This window comes from Gallus gallus, chromosome 28, assembly GCF_016699485.2.
Source record: "Gallus gallus isolate bGalGal1 chromosome 28, bGalGal1.mat.broiler.GRCg7b, whole genome shotgun sequence".
Classification (NCBI taxonomy): domain Eukaryota; kingdom Metazoa; phylum Chordata; class Aves; order Galliformes; family Phasianidae; genus Gallus; species Gallus gallus.
The window spans coordinates 3,645,517-3,665,719 of record NC_052559.1 but is presented as its reverse complement, the minus strand read 5'-3'; the positions used below and the strand labels follow the sequence as shown (position 1 = coordinate 3,665,719).

The following is a 20,203-nucleotide window of genomic DNA, read 5'->3' as shown; positions in this document are numbered from 1 at the left end:
CCTTTAAGAGGGGGCGTGGTTTAATGCGCGGGTGGTGGCGCGGCGGTGACGTCATCAGCGCGCTGTCGAGGCCGGGGGGCGCGCGCGCGCGGCGCCGGAGGTGCAGCGGTACGGCGGCCGGGAGGGGCGGTCTGTCCGTCTGTCTGTCCGTCTGTCCTGGGGCGGGGGGAGGTCTGTCCGACCGGCGGTAGGGAAGGGGAATCGTCTGCCCGTCTGTCTGTCCACGGATCGGGGAGGAAGGCTCCGTCCTGAAGGAGCGAGGGCGTCAGGGGTGTGTCTGTCTGTCTGTCTGTCCGTCCGTCCGTCCGGGGAGCGGGGTCGGTGTGGGGGTGGGGGGACGCGTGTCCTTCAACGGGCAGCGTGAGGGGCTCTGTCTGTCCGGCTGTCTGTTTGTCCGGGAGCTGAGACCCGGGGGCGGGGAAGGAGTGACCGTGCTGAGGCTGCGTATGTCTGTGTGTCTGTCTGTCTGTCCGGAAAGGGGTCGGTCTGTTCGCTTGAGGGGGGGTGGGTCGGCCGGTCCGTCTGTCTGTCCGGGGATGTGGGAGAGGGAGTCTGTCTGTGTGTCTGTCTTCCTGGGGGGTTGGGGAGGGCGGGCAGCCATCTGCCCGTGGGGTGAGCCGTCTGTCTGTCCCGGCTGTGAGCCCTCCCTCCCCCCACCTCCCCCAGAGCCCCGCCATGAGCTCCAAGGCCAAGCGGGTATTGCCCACCCGCCCTGAGCCGCCCACCGTGGAGCAGCTCCTGGCCGACGTGCGGGGCGCACCCCCGGCCGACCCCGTCCTCCTGCTCCCGGCTGACCCCCCCCGAGGCAGCGGCGGTGACCGTGACGGCCCCGCGCCAGGTGAGCCCCGCGGCAGCGGCAGCAGCGGGCGGGGGGCCGAGAGCACCGAACCCCCCTCATTGAGCCCCCCGCACCCCACAGGGCAGGAGGACGGCGCGGAGGAGCAGGAGCGGCTGTACCGGCAGTGCCGCGGTTACGTGGAGATGAACCGACGGCTGCGGGAGGCGCGGGGGGGAGCTTGCAGAGAAGCGTGAAGAACTGCAGAGGGCGGGCACGGCACTGGAGAGGGACATCGCCGAGATGCGGCAGAAGGCGTTCTGAGCTCGGGACGCGGCCCGGCCCGGGGGTCTCACCGGGAGCCCCCCCTGAGCCCTGCCTGCCTCCCTGTGCTCCCAGCGCACCCACAGCGCTGCGTTTTCAAAGCCCCCGCTGCGGCCCGGCCTCCATCCCCGCCACGTGGCCGTGGGAGCAGCTGTGCCCCCTGGCAGCACCATGTCTGCGCAGCATCGCTTCACCTACGACTTCTCCATCTGGTACTGCCCGGAGGACCACGCCGTCGCCTCCGTCATCTCTGAGTTCTTGAGGAAAAAGGGCTTTCGGGGTTACTTGGAGCACTGGGACCAGGTGGCCGGCACCCCCGTTGCGCTGAGTGCCACCGAGGCCATCGGTGCCAGCAGGGTGGGCATCCTCCTGCTCTCCCCAGCGTCCCTGGGGGATGCGTGGTGCCAACGGGTGTCCCAGTGGAACCTGCAGCACGTGGTGGAGTGCGGCGGCACCAGGGTGCTCCCCGTGTGCCTGGGGGTGAGGAAGGAGGAGGTGCCGCCCTTCCTGCAGCACCTCACCCAGCTGCAGTATCAGAGCCCGTTCTTCTTCACGCGGCTGCTGCGGAGCCTGGCTGCGTCCCAGGCACTGCCAGGAGAGCCGAGGAGAGCCGAGAGCTGAGGGGCAGCTGGGGGGGTGAGGGGGGGTCTGGTGGCGCGGTGCCACTGGTGGGAGCAGGGTGGTGGGAATGGGTCACCGTGATGGGTGCGCACAGTGGGACGTTGCAGTGGTGTGCCTGGGGCTGCTGTTATCACAAACCTTAAATCCTCAATAAAACCCTTCTTGGGAAGCGGGGTGCGATTGCCTCGGTGAGGATGGGAACCAGGCTGTGGGGCGTCGTTGGGGGGGGGCCGCTTGTCCCTGTGGGTTGGTTGGAGCCGTTTCTCTGTGGTGTCGTTTCACACCTGCAGACGCTCACTCTGCTTCCCCCCTTCCTGTGTGCTGCACGTCATCGCAGCCCTCTGCCCCGGCCCCACAGCCTCGCAGCTCTTTGCACGCAGCGGGACCAGCATGGAGAGGAGCGCAGTTCTGGGGCTGCTGCTGCTGCTGGCGCTGCCCAACCCTGGGCTGGGTGAGCACTGCAGTGGGGCCGGGGTGGACGATGGGGCCTCCGTGGCACCGCAGGGAGCAGCAGAGCGCGGGGGCAGCCATCCCCGCTCCTCAGCGGTGGCCGTGGGATGGGCTGCCCCCCCCCTGGCAGCGCAGTCCCATCTGCGCATCATCGGGGGACACGAGGCCAAGCCCCACTCCCGGCCCTACATGGTGTCGGTGCAGTCCAAGGGGGTGCACACCTGCGGGGGGGCACTGCTGAACCCACGCTGGGTGCTGACGGCTGCACACTGCATCCCAGAGAGGTGAGCACTGTGTCCGGAGGTGAGCATCACATCCCATCCCGCGTCCCATCCCACGTCCCACCCCGCGTCCCATCCCACCCACTGCTGGGCTGCAGTTTGGAGGGGCACCGTGTGGACGTGCGCCGTGTCCCGCAGTGCCGATGTCTCCAGGATGATGGTGGTGGTGGGGCTGCACCGACTGCAGGAGCGCAGGAACGCCCAGAGCTTCGCCATCCGCTCTGCCTGTCCCCATCCCGGCTACGACAGCCAGACGATGGAGGACGACCTCCTTCTGCTGCAGGTGGGGATGGTTGGTGCCAGGAAGTGTCACCAGCGGGGAATTCACACCGCGCCGCAGCTCGGGGCCGGGTGACATTTCCTTTCGCATCTGGGTGACATCTCACCCCGCTGACATCGCCCCACTCCCACCCCGGGCGATGCGGTGACGCCGCTGTGGCAGTGGGCCCTGACGCCGCCCCGCACCGCCCACAGCTGGAGGGGAAGGTGAAGCGCAGCAAAAGGCAGCGACCCATCGCGCTGCTGCGGCGGGAGCCGGCGGTGGGCACCGTGTGCAGCCTGGCGGGCTGGGGCGGGCGGAGGGGGCTGAAGGCCGCCCTGCAGGAGCTGGAGGTGGCCGTGCTGGACACGAGGATGTGCAACAACAGCCGCTTCTGGAACGGCGACCTCACACCCAGCATGATCTGCTTCGAGGGCCGCGGCCGCGGCGAAGCGCCCACCAGTGTGAGGAGATGGGGGGGGGGGTGAGGGGGGCTTCGTGCGGGGCTGTGCTGCCTCGTGCCAGGCTGTGCCGTCACCGTCGCTCCCATAGGGTGACTCCGGGAGCCCCCTGGTGTGCGGGCGCCCGGCGGCGGTGGCGGGCGTGATGTCCTTCTCCAGCCGCAACCCCACTGACCCCCTCAAGCCCCCCGTGGCCACCTCGGCAGTGAAGCACCACGCGTGGATCCGGCGCACGCTGCGGCGCGGCTGCGCGGCACAGACGGAGCAGCCCCAGCTATTTACACAGGTTTGTGTTTAATTTTTAATGCTGTCCAGAGTCCTGGTATAATAACATCCTTAGTACATACATACAGCAATGGGGGGGGGATGGGACACCACAAACCCAGCGCGGTTCCACGCGGATGGGGACGAAGCCGACGGTCACACAGAGGGCAGACGGGTGGCAGCGGGGCTGGGATGGTGGCACTGACACCCGGGGCCACAACCACGTGTGTGGGGTGACGCTGGCATCCTGCACGTGGGTCCTGTCCTGGGCTGTGGCCATCAGGAGGGGACAGGGTGTCCACAGGGGGCTGTGGCCCCGTTGCTTGATCTACACGTGCATCCCCGTGTCCCCTACGTGTCCTCGTAGCCCCCCGTCTGCCCCTGAAGACACCCATAGGGCACCTGGTGGTGTTGGTCCCCGGGGGCCCCACGGATCAGCCCATCTAAAGGCATGAGCGGGCAGTGAGGGGGGACTGGGGGACACGCGGGTGGCTGGGGGAGCACCCAGGTTGGGATGGGGGACACTCAGCAGCCCATCCTGGGGTGCACAGGGCGAGCTGGCAGCAGGGCGTGCACCTCCTGCTCGTGGGCGTAATCCAGTCCTGGATGGACCCGTGTCCACGCTGTGGGGCGCCTCACTGCCAGCCGTGCCGGGGGCTGTGTGCTGCGGGGTGGCCCAGACCCTTCCCTTGGGGTTGGGCACCCCAGTGCCACCTCTGCACCCTGTGTCCTCCCCAGGGCAGTCCGCAGCTCAGTGACAAAGCAGCCGGGACCCCGACGAGCTCCCAGCCCTGATGAGCACCGGGGCGGACCCCTGTGAGCACCACTGCCAGCGCTCAGCCAGCACCCTCCTTAAGAGCAGCACAGATGGGACCCGGCCCGGCCCCATGCCTCGCGCTTTGCCCCATGGGGTCCCTCCCTGCTGTGTATCCCCGAGGGGAGGGAGGTGACCCCATCCCCCCAATAAAGGCTCTGCGATGCCTGGCAGTGCCGTGCGTGAGCTGAAGCGTGCGGCGCGAGCCTGGCGTTAAGGCTTTGCTTGTTGTGTTTCTGGGCTGTGGGGACACGACCCCCCCTCACCCTCAGGGCTGCAGTGCCCCGGGGACACCCATCGGCACTGAGAAGCGTTTGGCTGCAGGGATCAGTCCCCCACCCATGGGGCTTCGCCTGGTCTTCAGCACGGGAACCTTTGGAGCTGCGTTGGAATAGACCCCACCTGGGCTGGGGAGGGGTCCCGGCTGTCCCACGTCTCCGTCCCCGCGGGCAGGAGGCGGCCGTCGGGGTCCGTCCGTGGCAGCCGTTCACGCCTGGATTTTCTCCACTGCTTTGTCGGCCACTGCCGGCACCGCCATGGGGCTGGGGACGTAATTGAAGGGGGTGACGCGGGCGGCGCGGCTCGGGGAGCTGTGCCGGCTGGCTGGGAAGGTCCCGGCCGGCGCCTCGTGCCCGAAGGAGATGGGCAGAGCGGCTTTGGTGGGCGCCGGGGCTTCACCGTCACGCCGGGGGGTCTCCATGGTGGGCGAGGTGCTGGAGTTGGTTTTGGTGGTGGCGAAGTCCTCGGTCTGCACCACGGCGTCGCTGGTTTTCCTGGGGCCGGGGGACGGCTCCTCGGCGGCGCCGAGCAGCGGCAGCGCGGTGGAGGGCAGAGTGCTCTGCAGGATGTGCGGGATGTCCTCATCGCGGATGCGTCTCCACGTGCCCTTCATCACCGCCGTCGGCGGTTTCTCCTCCGTCGCCTCGCCGGCCTTCCGCCGCCGCGCCGACGCCTCGGAGCAAACGGAGAGGACGGAGGAGGGGCTGCCGGTGCGGCGCGGCACGCTGATGTTGGGCGACGAGGAGTACCGCTTGAAGGGCTCCGGGACGGCCGTCTTCACCGGCAGCCGGGAGGGGCTCTCCGAGCTGGTCCTGCGCGGGGGCTTGGATGCAGCGGGGGCTTTGCAGCCGGGCTGCGCCCTGGGGATGAGCGGACGCGCTGTGGGCGCTGCTGCTTTGGCCGCCTTCAGCTCCTCGCAGCGGGACGAGCAGAGGAAGACGGTGGGGAGGGCGGCCCGGCTGCGCTGCGGGGACGCACCGCGGGGCAGAGAGGTGGCCGGGGCGGGCGGGGCGAGCTCGGCGCGGTGCCGCAGCAGCAGGCTGGAGGACTCCTTGATGAAGGTGAGCTGCCGCAGGAAACCCGAGCGGTCCGAGTCGCTGCCGCTGGAGCGGGCGGATGACATCCGCACCAGGTTGAGGCGGCCGCCCCCCGCCCCCCCCGGCGCGCTGCCCTTCGCCTTGCCGCTGCCCTCCTGCTCCTCCAGCACCGGCATGGCCGCGCGCACCGGCAGCACCTTCCGGCTGGGCTTCTGCATGAAGGGGATGCGGACGGGTGACTTCTGCGTCTTGTGCTGCCGGGGGGCCGGGGACCGGGGGGCCGTGGGCTTGGCCGAGGGGCCGGGCGGGGAGGGGGGGCCGGTCGCCTTGCCCGTCTGCGCGGGGCTCTGCTTGGGGTGCTGCGAGGGTGACGGCAGCTTCTTGGGCACGTGCTGCGAGGGCGTGGAGGTGCGGGACGAGCCCGAGGACGGCGGCCCCTTGGCGATGCGGGCAGGAGGCGTGGTGCTGCGCTTGGGCAGAGCCAGGTCTCCCCCCTCGGGCGGCTTCCCCAGGCGGTGCAGGCTGCGGGAACGCTGCTGGCTCAGCGACAGATTCTTGGGCGCCGGGGGTTTGGCCACGGGGGATTTCTTCGGGGTGGAGCGCGGGCTGGGCGCGTCCTTGGCCAGGCTGGGCATGTAGATGACGGTCCGGCCGCGGAACACCACCGGCAGGTTGGGCACGGGCTTGCTCGGTGCGGGGCTCCTCTCCGCCCTGGTACTGCCAGCAGGACGGGCGCTCGGCGCCTTCTTCCCCTCCGGGCGGCTCTTGGCGCGCTCCCTCCTCTCCACCTCCCGCCCGGCCGCACTTCCAGAGCGCTTCTTCTCTGTCCTGTCCAGGGAGAGCTGCAGAGTGGAGCCGACCGAGAGCCCCGAGACGAAGGAGAGGATGGAGTCAGACTCGGAGGAGGGCTCCCGTGACAGCGACGCCGCAGCCTGGTGCAGCCAGGTGACGATGGAGTTGGCTCCCTCCTGGATGGCCTCCCACTCCACGCTGTCCAGGTCGGAGCCGCCGTCGGAGCCCAAATCCTCGGAGCGATGCCTGCCCTCTGCCGTGCGCTCCCTTCCAGCGCCGCCCTTCAGCTTCTGCTTCCGCTCCGCCGTCCTCCGCCGCGTCGAGGGCCGCCGGCGCTTGGGCATGGCAGAGCCGATGCACTTCTGCAGGAGGTCGTCCTCCGAGTTGGGGCTGGGGGAGCGGCCCTGCGCCTGCCCCACTGCTGCACGCTGCCGGGGGGCTGAACCACGCTCCTCACCCTCGCCGGGGTCGCCGTCGCTCAGGGAGCTCATGGAGGAGCTCAGTGAGTAGCACGGCGGCGTCTCATCAGCAATCAGGTTGTGCTGCAGTTTGCCCTTCGCTTTGCCCTTCGCCTCGGGCTCCCTCCTGGGCACGGAGCCCCCGCAGCGCTCCCTCCGCAGCGCCCGGCCGGGCTGCGCTCCACCGCCGGGCACCTCCTTGCCCACCCCAGGCTCGTCTGAGTCGTGCTCGTAGAAGCAATAGACGGCCTCCTCGGTCGGCGTGGTGTGGCACAGTGACTGGAAGGCCGCCCCGTCCTCCCGCACACCGTCCTTCCTCCCAGGCAGGCTGCAGGGCCGCGTCCCGGGGCTGCCGCTCCTCCCCACGTCGGGCTCCGTGCCGGCCATGGGCTGTCCCCGCTTCCCCTCCGCACCTCTGCCCGGTGGCACAGGGCTGTCCCTGCTGGAGCCCGCCCTGCCCCTGCAGGCTGAGCTGGGCCGGGTGGGCGCTGCGCTGCCCAGAGCGGATCTCCGTGCCGGCGATGCCGCAGTGCCCACTTCCCGTCTCCTCCCTGCACCACGGGGGGGCTCAGACTCCTCCTTGGGGCCACGCAGGGTCTCATCGCTCAGCGAGGCGGTGCTGGAGAAGTTGACGGGGGTCCCGTCGGCCGAATCGGTGTAGGAGTCGTCATCCTTGTAGAGCTCCCGGGAGGTGGCACGGAGGTGCTTGGGGACGGCAGTGTGTGCGGGCACCAGCATGTAGACGGGCACGTGGAGCGGCTTCTTGGTGTGTGGGTGCAGGACCTGCCCGGAGAGCAGCGAGCTCTTCACCTTGCGGAAGCGCGAGGGCATGGCGGAGCTGATGCACTCCTTCAGGATCTCGATGTCATCGTCAGAAGTGGGCTCTGCCCGGCGCCGGCCCTCCAGGAGCTGCTCCTCCCTCTCCTCCCGCTCCTCGTGCGCCGCAAAGTTCAGGCTGTTCTTCTCGGGGAAGGTGGGCATCAGCTTCAGCTCCACGTCCTTCTGCACGTAGTGCTCGTGCAGCGGCAGGGCGCTCAGGCTGGAGGCGCACGAGAAGTTCTCGTTGGGTTTCTCCACCGTGAAGTAGACCATGGAGTCCAGGTCCTGGGGCAGCTGGAAGCGCTCCTTGAAGTCGGTGATCTCCATGAACTTCTTGACGTTGTTCTCCCACTGGATGTTGAACTGGCTGGTCTCCTTCTCGGGCGGGCAGCCCAGCTCGAAGAGCGGCGTCTTGCTGCGGCTGGGCGGCATGGTCTGCCCGGGGCTGTCGGGCAGCTCGCTGGGGCTGACGGTGCCGCTGATCATCTCGCTGCACGGGTCGCTCTGGATGGAGCTGGCGATGGATGGGCTCTCGAAGCTGCCCAGAGAGCTGACGGAGCTGCAGCGGCTCATCACCAACGGCGTCTCCTGGATGTAGTTCTCTGAGGAGCTGGAGGGAGTGTGGTCCTCCTGGCGTGAGGGGGATGCATCCCGCAGGAAGAGCTTGTCACGTTTGGGGAAGGGGATGGTGATGGGCTGGGAGATCCCCACCGGTGTTGTTGGACCCATCTCCGCCTTCTCCTTCTCCCGCCTCATGTCCTCAGCTTCCCCATCCCCTTCGTCCATCTCCAGGATCTCCAGCGAGGAGTCGCTGTCCAGGTCGTTCTCGCTGTGGCTCTGCCCATCCAGCACATTGTCGGCTGAGGAGAGGGAGGAGAGGGAGCTGCAGCGGGAGAAGCAGATGGGGGTGTCCTCCACTGAGTACTTCTGCACCGACTCCTGCTCGGCTGCGGCCAGAGGCTGCGCTGGCAGCTTCTCGGGGATCTTGCTGAGGGTTTCGGCTGTTTGCAGGAGGGCCGGGGGCAGCCAGGCTTGCTTCCTTCCCAGCAGCGAGGGGTGGTGGCTGACGGCTGTGCTGCTCTTGGCCAGGCTCCCGAGCAGGGGCACGTGCTGGTACGAGGGCGAGAGCTTGATGGTGTGCACCTGTGGGTCGGTGGGCAGTTTGCCACCCGTCTCCTTCTTCCTCCCGATCTCCAGCGCTTTGGGACCGGGGAAGGTCACCGCCTTCCTGCCCCTCTCCGGCACCTCCCTCTGCTCTGGCTTATCCGGCTCAGCCCTGAGCACAGGGGGGTCAGGCTTGGTGCCCAGGATGCTCTTGAGGTCGAGCCTGCTGGGCCGCTTCTGGTAGCGCTGCAGCTCATCTCTGTAGTCAAGGAAGGGGGCCCTGGTGCAGGGCTTCATGTGCTCCTTGGGGCAATAGCCATCGCTGGTGCTGCCGCTGTTGAGGCTGTCCGTGGACAGGCTGGTGTACGCCGTCTTCAGCCGCAGCAGTGCGCGTGCCCGGCTCAGTCCCTCCCGTCTGGCAGAGCCGCCGGTGTCCGAGAGGCGGCACGGGGAGCAGGAGTGGGCGCGCGCCTCGGGCGGCTCCTCGGGGCCGTACTGCCAGTCCAGGCCGTGGTCCTCTGAGCTGAGGCTGAAGCTGTCATCCGAGGACGTGTGCATGGTGGAGATGTCCTCCACCAGCTTGTCGATCTTGGCCACCGTGCTGGAGATCTTGTTGGCCAGCTTCTCGGCGGCCAGAGAGACGTCGTCCTCCGGCAGCGGCGGCTTCTTGGGCTCCGTTGGCTTTCCACCATCGTCCTTCTCCGGCTCCGGGCACCGCCTCTGCGCCAGAGCCCGCGGCAGCGCCTGGCCCTGCAGGAAGGAGGAGCCCAGGAACATGGAGAGGACGGAGGCGCTGGCTGTCTCCACGCCTGTGGAGATGTTGGGCACCTCATCGTCATCGAAGCAGCCCGAGTCGGAGGCGTAGTCCTTCACCAGGCTCTCCATGTGCCGCAGCGGCTTCTTGGCGCTCTGACTCTTCAGGCTCTGCTTCTCCATGGTGTCAAAGGTCTCAGCCAGGTGCTTGGCGTCCAGCTCGGCCTCCAGCGCCTTCTGCTTGCGCATGTACAGAGACGGCATGCAGGAGCCCGGCGAGACAACGGCCGTGTCCTTGTACTTGGGGGGCCGGTTGGTGAGCAGGTTGCGGAGCGCGGCCGCGCTGCCCATGGCGATCATCTTGTGCTTGGAGTGGATGAGGTTGCGCAGCATGCTGACCGCCCCCAGGTCCCACAGCAGCTCCTGGTCACGGGGGCTGCGGGCAGACAGGTTCCAGAGCGTGCCGCAGGCGTTGCTGACGATGGTGAGGCTGTGCGAGCGCAGGTGCTGCAGCAGCGTCTGCAGGCAGTTGTGGTCCCGGAGCACCTGCCTGCGGGATGGGAGGGACAGGGGGGGACGGGATGGGATGGGATGGGGAGGTCCGGCCATCAGCACACCGTGCGCCTCCCCAGCCCCACGCCGTGCCCCCCGGCCCCCACCTGTAGTCCTCCCGCGTGGCGATGAGGCTGGAGACGTTGCGCAGGATGCCGCCGCCGCTCTCGATGATGGCCAGCGAGTTGCTCTGGCACTTGTAGGTGAGGGTGCTCACCAGGAAGCCCAGGGCCCCCTCCACGCCGCAGATGGCGGCTTTGTTCTCCGTGCTGTGTGCCGACAGGTTCCAGAGCGCGCTCAGGACGCTCTTCAGTGTGGACTCCTGTGTGGGGATGGGGGGTCAGCCCCGGCCGTGCCTCACTCCCCCCCCCACCCGCCCTGGTTCTCACCTTGGCCGCGTGCAGCGCGCACTGCGTCAGCCCCGCCACGCTGCCCACCTCCCGCAGCACCTTCTTGCTGTTGATGTCGGCTCTCCACGAGAGGTTCCTCAGGATGCTCGAGACCACCTGGGTGAGCAGAGCACGCGGGGGGTGTGTGGGCATGGCACCGTCCCCGTAGTGAGCACCGACCCCACACCCGTCCATCCCGGCAGCACCCACCTGGTGCAGCTCCTCGCTGTCGGAGCCCAGCTGGGCCACAATGGCCTCCATGCAGCCCCGGCGTGAGCACAGCGTTGCCTGCAGGGAGACACGCATGCTGACCCCCGTGCTGCCCTGGTCCTGCTTCCCACCACCCCCCCAACCCCGCAGACCTTGTTGACCACATCCCCAAAGGTGAGGTTGGTGAGGGCCATCCCTGCGTAGCGCCGCAGCGCCAGGTTCAGGGGGTCGCTCGTCATCTTGTGCATCTCATAATCCACCTGCAGCAGCTCAGCCACCGCCTGCAGCCCACCTGCGGGATGGGATGGGATGGGGTCACAGAGGCCAGGCCCCCCCCGGGCACCCGCTCCCCAGCACCACTGCTCTCACCCTGTCCCACCCCTTACCCAGCTCATTCATGGCACGCCGGTACTCCTCGTCGAAGGAGAGCTTCATGATGGCACAGGTGGCCTGGCAGATCTGGGGCTCGATGGGCACCGGCTCTGTGGGGACAGTGGGGAGTGATGGGGCTGCCTGGATGCCCGGCTCACACTGACAGCCTCACCTCCTCCTCCAGCACACACCAACCCATGCACGCACACCTCTGCCCATGCACGCAACACTGCTGCACGCACACACACAACCTTGCACACACACGTACACCACTCTGCACACCCCCTGCACGCCGCTGCCCTCCCTGTCCAGCCCCGCTCGGCCCCATACCCGCGCCGCCCTCGGGCCCTTTGCCCCCATCCCTGCTCTGCATCTGCAGCCAATCCCAGCAGGTCTCCGAGTAGGAGCGGATCTGCTCCAGCACGTGCAGCACCCGCATCTCCTTCTTGGCCTGCCCCTCGTCGGGCTGCGAGAAGACGATGTTGTGCAGGGCGGCGTTGGCACGCATGCGGGCATCCTTAGAGCTGCTGGGGCTCTCGGGGGGGCCCGGCTCGCGGTCGGAGTCGTGCAGGATCTGGATGAGCAGCGGCAGGCAGCCCGACTTGCGCATGGCCAAGCAGCTCTCCTGGGAGCTGGACATGGCCAGCAGCGTGCGCGACATGTCGTCCTTGTCCCGCGTGGCCAGCATGGACAGCAGCCAGAAGACCACCTCCACCTGCGGGGGGAGGGGGCGGGATTAGGCATCACCACGACCCCTCCGACCCCCCCTGCTTCATGCAGCTGCCCCTCACCTTGCTGCTGCCCCCGTCCTCGGGGTGCGTCGGGACGTCCATGCTGCTGTCCTCCTCCGTGCCCGGCAGCTTTGTGCAGAGCTGGGGAGCACACGGAGGGGGGGTGGGGGGGGTTGCACGGTGCCCACGGGTGTCCCCTCCCCGAGGGCCGGCAGCATTTTCTGCTCACTGCACTTTGTCAAATGGCACCGCAGTGTTTGAAGCTGGATGGGGAACGCTGCCACCGCGAAGAGGGGGGGAGAGGGGAGCGGGGGGGGGAAGGCACCGCGGGGGGGGGGGGCACAGCAATGCACGACCCACAGCACTGCGAGGGGATGGGGGGAGACCTGTGGGGCACGAGGACAGCACTGGAGGGACGGGGTGACGGAGGGGCCGGGGGTGATGGAGGAGCAGGGGTGGGGGCGGGGGGGCCGTGGTGGCGGCGGTGCCCTCCCCTCCGTCTCTCCCGTTGGCAGATGCTGCGGGAGCCCCGCGGCCGCCCGCCTGCTGCTCGCCATGGCCTACTTCTCGTCTCCATGGCAACTGCCCATTTCACGGTGCCCAGACACACAAAGCCGTGGCTGTGCCTTCGCAGGAGGGTGATGGGGACAGGGACGGGGACTTCGGCGGGGGGGGGGGGTTGCGTCTCGTCCCCTCCTCACCTCGCTGTGACCCTGCCCATCCCCATCCCCATCCCATCCCCATCCCCATCCCCATCCCCATCCCCATCCCCATCCCCATCCCCATCCCATCCCCATCCCCATCCCCATCCCCATCCCCATCCCCATCCCCATCCCCATCCCCATCCCATCCCCATCCCCATCCCCATCCCCATCCCATCCCCATCCCATCCCCATCCCCATCCCATCCCCATCCCCATCCCATCCCCGCTACCTGCGGCTCAGGCGGCTGCACTTTGTCCTGAGCCTCCATCAGCTCCTTGTCGATCTGCTCCAGCCGGGATGCCCGGATCTGTGCAGGAGAGTGGACGTCAGGGAGAGCCGGGACCCCTCTGGCACCCTTAGGCAGTGGGGGGCACGATGCAGGGGTGTCAGTGGGGGGGTGCAGCAGGGTGGCTGCAAGGACATGCAGGGCTAGGCTGCAAAAAGCTGAGTGCAAAGCGCCCGGCGATGGGTGCGTGGGGACGCTGCAAGGATGCGTCCAGCTGGGTGCAAGGATGAGTGGCAGTGAGGATTGCACAGGGCTGGGGGGGGGGAGAAGGTGGGAGATGGCCCCAATGGGAGCTGAGGAGTGAGGCGCTCCCCCCTCCCCAACCTGTGCCCGCTGCACCATCTCATCTGCCGTCCCGAAGCGCTCCTCCATCAGCGCTCGGATGTGCTGCGCCTCGAACTGCAGCTGCTGCCGGATGAGGTCCATCTGCATGGAGAACTGCAAGGGGGGGGGGGGGGGATGAACACAGGGCCAGGTGAGGTGAGGTGGGGGAGGAACCCCCCCGGGACCCCCCCATGGGTCCCCGCTCACCGTCTCCACGTGGGGCAGCTCCTCCAGGCGTTTGGACAGGCTCTGCAGCTGTGCGTAGTACCACACCTTCTCCTTCTCCTCCTTCTCGATCTCCCCCAGCAGGAAACACCTGGGGGGGGGCACAGCCCTGCTCAGCACTGCCCCACATGGGGCCATCCCTGTGCTCCCCCCACTCACCTCTCCCTGTCCAGCTCCTCCAGCAGCTGCAGTGTGGCCCGGCCGACGTCCCCAGCGCTGTCCCCATGGGGTGTGCTGTGCTGCGGGCTGTCCTCCCCGACCCCCACTGCCACCTCAGGGAACTTGAGGCTGTAGAGGCTGCTGATGTCCATCTGCAGAGCTGGAGATGGGGATGGGGATGGCAGCACGGCTCAATGCGTGGCCCCACATCCACCCCCCCCCCCCACCCCCCCCCCCCCCCTCAATGTGGCACCCACCTTTCAGCTGCTCCAGCACCTCCGTCTGCCCCGAGGACACCATCACCCGCGCCTCCTGCTCCAGCTTGCCCTGCAGGTGCTTCAGCACTTCCTAAACACACACACACACACACATAGGGGGAGGCAGCCGCCGGCGTGCCCCCCTCCCACAGCACAGAGCCCCCCGGGCCCCATCTCACCTTCATGTCCGAGGTCTCATTCTCCAGCTTGGAGAGGTGCTGGGAGTTGTCCTGCAGCTCACGCCGGAGGTGGCTGTTCTCCCTGCGCAGCGCCTCCACCTGCCGCACCAACTGCTCGTACGATGCCGCTCCGGACATCTTCAGCTCCTCCAGGGCCTGCAGGGTGGGGAGGGGGGCGTTGGGCCGGGAGCATCCCCTGCATCCAGCCCTGGGATGGGGGTGGTTGCTGCTATGGGGCCCCCCAGAGCCCCCCGCGGTGTCCCAAAGGATCGGACCCTCAGCAGCAGCCCCGGCGCTCCGCTGCCTTTGTGTCGCTTTTGTTTGCGCCTTCTCTGACATTCCACTGCTTTGTTCCCACCCGCAGCACCGCCAACCCCGGGCCCAAATGCAGCCCCCCCCCCCCATATCACCAGATCCATCCACGTCCCCTTCCCCATATCGGGACCCCGCAACCCCCACCTGCTCCTCCCACCTGATGGGGGGCACCTGGCGCTGGCACACGTGGCCATGGGGGGGACGCAGGCAGGGATGGGGATGGGGGTCTCTGTGCCCCCCCACGCATTGCTCCGATGGTGGCGGTGAGCACGAAGGCCCCGTGCTTCCTTCGTCAGAGCCACGTGTGTGCACGGGTGTGCGTGCAATGGGTGTGCACACAGCCTCTCCCTCCCCCCTCCCCACCCCCTTCTCCCCCCATGGCCCCACAGTGCGGGGTTGGGGACGTTGGGTGCCCGGGGCAGCGGTTGGGATCGATCCCCATGCGCTGCCTTTGTCTTTTTCCACCCAACGCTCCCCCACAGCCACAGTTGGATGGGGTTCTCCAACACCCCATGGAGCCCTCTTGTGCCCCCCCCATCAGGGCAATGCCCTTCCCATCCCCCCACCCCCCACACCCCCACACACACCCCAAGCACTGCAGACCCCAGAGCCCTCCCCACAGCGAGACAAAGACCCCCATGGTGCAACACCCCCCTCTCCCCCCGCAGCACTGCGGGGTGGCAGAGAACCCCCTGGGAAGGGGATAACCCCCAAGGGGTGCCGGGTATGGGGCTGCAGGGCAGCGGCGTGCGGTGAGAGGGAGCCCAGGGCACGGGATGGGGGAGGTGGCTGCAGGATGGGGGGGTGGGATGTGGGGGAGGGATGCGGAACACCGGGATGCAGGAGGAACAATGGCGGCGGAGGGATTTCAAAGGATGGGGGATGCGGGGTGACGGTTGAGAGGCGTAGGATGAGGGATGGGATGAGGGATGAGGGATGAAATAGGAGGGATGGGGGATGCGGGCCCAGCACAGCCTGCTGTTGCTATGGCGACGGGAGATGGGATGGTGCGGGTGGGTCCGCGGCCTTTCCCAGCAGCGGCAGGTGGGGATGGGTGGCGGTGGGGGATGCTGTGGGGTCGGTGCTGGGGGCTCCCACGGACGGTGCTGTGTCACACTGCAGCCATTCGGAGGGGATGAGACGTGCGGCTGTTGGACACCCGGCAGTGGGCACCGCCCCATCGCACAGCGGGGGAAACTGAGGCGCGGATCCATCCCCCCCCCGACCCCATCCCCACAGCTCTGGCTTTGGGGGGGTGGGATGCTGCTGGAGCAGACGGTGGTTGGGGGACCCCAGGCGGCACTGCAGCCCCCCCCGTGGGGTGAGGCCACCGTGTGGGATCCCCCAGCTCGGGGAGGGGCTGTTGGTGCAGCCTCAGGGCTGGGGCACCCCACACTGCCCGCTCCCCACAGGTTCTGCCCCATTCTTGTTGTGGGGGGGGGGTATCTGGGGATGCTGTGGGGGGATTCTGAGCTCTGAACAGAACGCAGCGGCTCTGGCAGAGCTGCAGATCTGCAGCCAGTGGGGAGGGGCTGCATGCAGCACCTGCAGTTGTGAAGCAGCAGAATGTGATGGGGAGGGGGCCAGGCTGCGGTGCAGGGCCTGGAGACGCAGCTCTGCTCCCGTGCCCCCCTCCTGGCCCCCAGACAGCCACGTCCCATTGGACCCAGTGCTGCACTGTGGCCCCAGCATCACCCACAGGCTCCACGTTCGGAGGCTGTGCTCCCAGTGGGGCACCCCGGGGTGATGCAATGGCTCAGGGCCTCCGGGTTCCTGATTTCCTGGTTCTCCCAAAACATAGCAGTGGCCCCTCTGTGCTCAGTGCTGGCCAAGAAGGCAGAATTCGGCCAGCAAAGGCCACTACAGGACCGTGGTGGGTGGGGGAGCGGCAGCAGAATGACCGCTGCACTGCACTGCACTGCACTGCACTGCACTGCACTGCACTGCACTGCCTGCCCTCCGCACCACACCGCCCAACCCATTGCACTGCACTGCTCCTTGCACTGCCCAACCTGCCCCGCTGCACTGCTGACTGCAGCACCGCCTGCATCGCTCACTGCGTGGCTCATTGCACTGCTCGCTGCACCACGCAGCCTGGGCAGAACCAAGCAGGGCCGTGGGGGGGCCACGTACCCCACATACCCCCACGTCCCACACACAACCTCAGCTCCCCGCAGCCCTACAGCAGCACCGGGGGGACAGCGGTGTCACAGCAGGGACAGCCCCAGCACTGCAGCAGCCACAGCTGAGCCCCACCGGCTGCGGCTCACAGCCCCCCGGGGACGTTAACCAAACCGTGCTGTTGTCCCCAGCTCCAATGATCGACATGGCAGTGAGCACAGCCCAGGGGACCCCCAACCACAGCAAACCTTCTCCCCCCCCCCCTTCCACACCCAGGAGTCAGGCTGAGCACACTGCAACCTGCACAGCTCTGGGGGGGGGATGAAGAAATCCAGGGCCAGGGGCGCACACAGGGACACACATGGGGACATGCATGGGGATGTGCACACGTATGTCACACTCACACAGCTCATGCACAGCTCCTGCCCCCCCCCCCACGCACACGCATGCACAGCGCTGCACACACGGATGCTGCATGCACACACGTCACAGACAAAAGCCGAGCTCTGGGGGGACCCCCCCCCCCACCAGGAACCCCAATGTGCGGCCCCCCCCTGCACCGGGGACAGGTGGGGACGCAGGGCAGAATGCAGGGGGGCATCTCTGGGGGGGGGGGAGATTTGAAGGGTGAGGATGATAAGGGCAGGTTTGGGGGGCACATTGCAGGGGGGCTGAGATGCAGATCGAGGTGAGGGCTGGCACTGGGAGGGGGGGAGTGATGCTGAGACGCTGAGATCCCACCGACCCCCCCCCTCCCAGTGCCGCTTCCCACCCTCTGGGCTCAGAATGGGGATGGGGACGATCCGATCGGTGCCCCCCGCAGCCCGGGGGCCGCCCGCAGAGCTCCCGCATTGTCCCCGCTTTGTCCCCGCAGCCCCAATCCGCCCCTCCCGGGACACCCCACCCGCGATGGAGCCGCGCCCCGGGAACGGCGATGGGGGGGAGGGATGGGGGGGGATTGGGGGAGGTCGTGGGGCAGCAGGTGCGACCCTACCTCATCCCCGGCCGAGGGGGCGGCGGCGCGCAGGAGGGCGAGCAGTCCGCGCAGCCCCATCCAGCCGCATCCCGGCCCCGCGTCGCCGCGGCTGCGCCGCCCCCGCGCCCCCCCCGGCCGCGATCTTCCAGCGGAGCCGCCGCCGTTAGAGGGCAGCAGCCGGGAAAGGAGCGCCGTGCCGCCCCCCCCCCCCGCGCCGAGGGCCCCGTAGGTTGGAGGTTGGGGGGCTCCGTCCCCGCCCCGTGCCCCACAGCCCCGCGTTTTGCAGCCTCTGTCCCGGGGTAGGAGGGACCCCCGGCCCGGGGTTGTTGCGCCGGGACCACCGCAGCCCAATGGAGCGTTTCAGCACTGCGCCATCCCCAAAGGCACGAGGGGACGGCGGCTCTTCCCACCCCCCCACCACCCCCACCCGGGACCCGCAGCAGAGACAGCGGACCCCCCCCGTGTCCCACGCCCCGCTCAGCCCTCCCGCAGCGCCCCCCGCCAATGGGGTTTGCCCCCCTCTCAGCGCAACGGAGAGCTGCGAAGGGACCCCCGGCCCGTTGGGCTGCAGGGAGGGGACGGCTTCACCACCGCGCTGGGACGGAGCAGACCCGGCCGGGATCAGCGCTCCTGGAGCGGCTCCGTCAGCACCCATCGGTCCTCCGCACGAACAAAACTGCGGGCGCGGCTGCTGACGCGGCCCGGAACACAGAGAGAAGCGCTCAGCCCCGGGGCTGCCGGCACAGGAGGGTCCCCACCCCATCCCCGCAGCGCAGGCAGAGGCTCACGGCAGCTCAGCGACTGCAGGATGGGGCCACAGAGGGAACGAATCCTCCCACTGTGCCACCCATTGAAGCAGCCGACGGCGCCACAACACGCAGCTAAAAGCCTTCGGCACCCCCAGTCTGCGACAAAAAGTCTTCGGAATCCCAGGGGAGGGGCCGGTTGGGGTCACCCCATGGCTGTCTCTGCCCCACCACGGGCATTCACCGCATCCCTGGGGCCTTTTGGGTCCAGTCTGAAACACCCCGAAGTATGGAGTAGAACCATTCACCCCTTCCCAGCAAAGACTGCGGGATGTCCTTAATGTAATAAACCCACTTAACAGCGCGTGCCAGGCCTGTCTGCCACAAAGGAGTGCCAGAAAATACGTGACAAACTTGGGAATCACAGCAAAATCATTAGGATGGATCACTCGCTTAATTAGCAGACCCCGACCCACCCCTGCCCCCCACGGAACCGAAGGCGAAGGGCAGATCCTCTGAGGCCTCCCCCAGATCAGAGGCAGCCGAGGGGGGAACTCCTTTATTGACACAGAGAACACGTTTCCCAAAGCTCCCGTTTATTTCAGTGGGATGAACCTGGAGGAGTGGGTGGCACCGATCCCGGGCCGGCCGTGCTTCACCGGCTTGTAGGTGATGGAGAACTCCCCCAAGTAGTGACCGATCATCTCAGGCTGGAAGAGAAGCAGAGCCGGGGGTTAAAGGAGGTGATACGGGGAGCACAGCGCTGAGCAGGGGAACGCAACGCATCTCACCCAGCGCCCAACCACCCGCAGGGCACCCACGCTGGTTGGAGCCCCACGTGCAGCTGTTCTGCCTGCAGCCCTCAGGAAATGCTGCGTGGGGAACAAACGGGCCGTGCGTGTGGCATACGGCTGCTGCCCCGGCACCTCCCACTGCAGCCAGGGACAGACAGGCAGAGCTGACCGGGAGCTCCCTCTGCCCCCAGCACACACCGCAGGATCTGCTCTGTATGCTTTCAGGTCACCTTTAACCAACAAAACCCTCCGAGAAAGCATCATTCAATCCAGGCTGCGGTATCGGATGGCACCGCGTTATTCCACTCCTACAAACTGCTCGGATTCCTCCCACCCCCCCCTCCATCGCCCCCCAGGGCTGCACAATCCTCACCTTGATCTCCACCTGGTTGAAGGTCTTGCCGTTGTAGACGCCCACCATGCTGCCCACCATCTCGGGGAGGATGATCATATCCCGCAGGTGGGTCTTCACCACCTCGGGCTTCTCCATGGGCGGTGCCTCCTTCTTGGCCTTACGAAGGCGCTTCAGCAGGGAGTGCTGCTTCCGGCGCAGCCCCCGGTTGAGGCGGCGGCGCTGGCGGGCGCTGTACAGCTGCATCAGCTGCTCACTGCAAGGGATCAGAGTGTCACCGGACGGCCTGGGTTGCAAAGGACCACAGTGATCACCCGGCCCCAACCCCCTGCTATGTGATGTGCTATGTGACCCCCAACCAGCAGCCCAGGCTGCCCAGAGCCACATCCAGCCTGGCCTTGAACGCCTGCAGGGATGGGGCATCCACAGCCTCCTTGGGCAGCCCGTTCAGTGCATCACCGCCCTCTGAGGCTGCAGTGCCCGCCCGGAGCTGCTCACACACTCCTTCACTGCACGCTCAGACACAGAACTGCAGCCCAACCCCCGGCTCAGCCCCGGCTACCCCAGCACAGCACAGCACGGCAGGCCCACAGCAACGCCCCCCCCCTCCCCGGCACTCACTAGGACATATCGAGCAGCTGGTCCAGATCCACTCCTCTGTAGGTGAACTTGCGGAAAGTTCGCTTCTTCTTCTGCTCCACTTCTGCCTGCAGCCGAGAAGGGCGGAAGGGACGCGGCCATCAGAACAGCCGGGAAGGCCTCGGCCGCCGAGCTCCGCAGGGGACCCCCGCCGCCCCCATCGGCACCCGGGCCCAGCAGCCCTCCGGCCCCGGCCCCTCCAGGCCGCAGGGACCGCCCGCCCTCCCGCCGCCCTCCATCCCCCCGCAGGGAAGAGGCCGCGCCGCCCTCGGCCGCAACGGAGCCCCGAGCGGCCGCCCCGGCGGCGGATGGAGCCCGATTAGAGCCGCCGCCCCCCCGACCCGCACCCACCATCTTGGCCTGCTCTGCGCGGAAAGGGGC

At 68.0% G+C, this 20,203-nt stretch overlaps 4 protein-coding genes and 1 non-coding gene across 8 annotated transcripts; 2 read left to right on the top strand and 3 right to left on the bottom strand.

Annotated features, from left to right (window-relative positions):
• The first annotated feature begins 44 nt into the window (after window positions 1-44).
• Window positions 45-1,147, top strand: C19orf25 (chromosome 19 open reading frame 25). Its single transcript, XM_040653728.2, is given in 4 exon segments — window positions 45-108; window positions 667-814; window positions 920-1,005; window positions 1,007-1,147. Coding segments are annotated over 3 exon segments (366 nt in total). The 5' UTR covers window positions 45-108; window positions 667-675.
• GZMM (granzyme M) lies at window positions 45-4,422 on the top strand. Of its 4 annotated transcripts, none has more exons than XM_046904677.1 (7): window positions 45-108; window positions 667-838; window positions 920-2,454; window positions 2,590-2,734; window positions 2,926-3,174; window positions 3,263-3,457; window positions 4,174-4,422. In XM_046904677.1, exons 3-7 carry the CDS (start codon window positions 2,111-2,113, stop codon window positions 4,228-4,230), a joined length of 990 nt encoding a protein of 329 aa, XP_046760633.1. In that variant the 5' UTR covers window positions 45-108; window positions 667-838; window positions 920-2,110; the 3' UTR covers window positions 4,231-4,422. The 4 variants fall into 4 exon arrangements, with proteins under 4 accessions (XP_046760633.1, XP_046760632.1, XP_003642924.3 ...); XM_046904676.1 differs by having other exon boundaries at window positions 45-271; XM_003642876.6 differs by lacking the exon at window positions 667-838.
• Window positions 2,850-2,944, bottom strand: MIR1777 (microRNA 1777). The gene has a single exon (NR_035278.1). It is a non-coding gene; the product is annotated as a microRNA 1777 (primary transcript).
• Window positions 3,447-17,407, bottom strand: APC2 (APC2, WNT signaling pathway regulator). Its single transcript, NM_001171771.2, has 15 exons — window positions 17,310-17,407; window positions 13,880-14,035; window positions 13,701-13,791; window positions 13,444-13,603; window positions 13,267-13,375; window positions 13,060-13,173; window positions 12,679-12,756; window positions 11,806-11,886; window positions 11,345-11,729; window positions 11,029-11,124; window positions 10,795-10,934; window positions 10,643-10,720; window positions 10,433-10,549; window positions 10,151-10,365; window positions 3,447-10,041 (listed from the first exon to the last, which is right to left on the bottom strand). The coding sequence occupies exons 1-15, from the start codon at window positions 17,367-17,369 to the stop codon at window positions 4,737-4,739; spliced, it is 7,185 nt and encodes a 2,394-aa protein (NP_001165242.2). The 5' UTR covers window positions 17,370-17,407; the 3' UTR covers window positions 3,447-4,736.
• A 1,136-nt stretch (window positions 17,408-18,543) lies between these two features.
• On the bottom strand, window positions 18,544-20,201 carry RPS15 (ribosomal protein S15). Its single transcript, NM_205462.2, has 4 exons — window positions 20,174-20,201; window positions 19,805-19,890; window positions 19,205-19,439; window positions 18,544-18,747 (listed from the first exon to the last, which is right to left on the bottom strand). Exons 1-4 carry the CDS (start codon window positions 20,174-20,176, stop codon window positions 18,634-18,636), a joined length of 438 nt encoding a protein of 145 aa, NP_990793.1. The 5' UTR covers window positions 20,177-20,201; the 3' UTR covers window positions 18,544-18,633.
• Window positions 20,202-20,203: the final 2 nt, after the last annotated feature.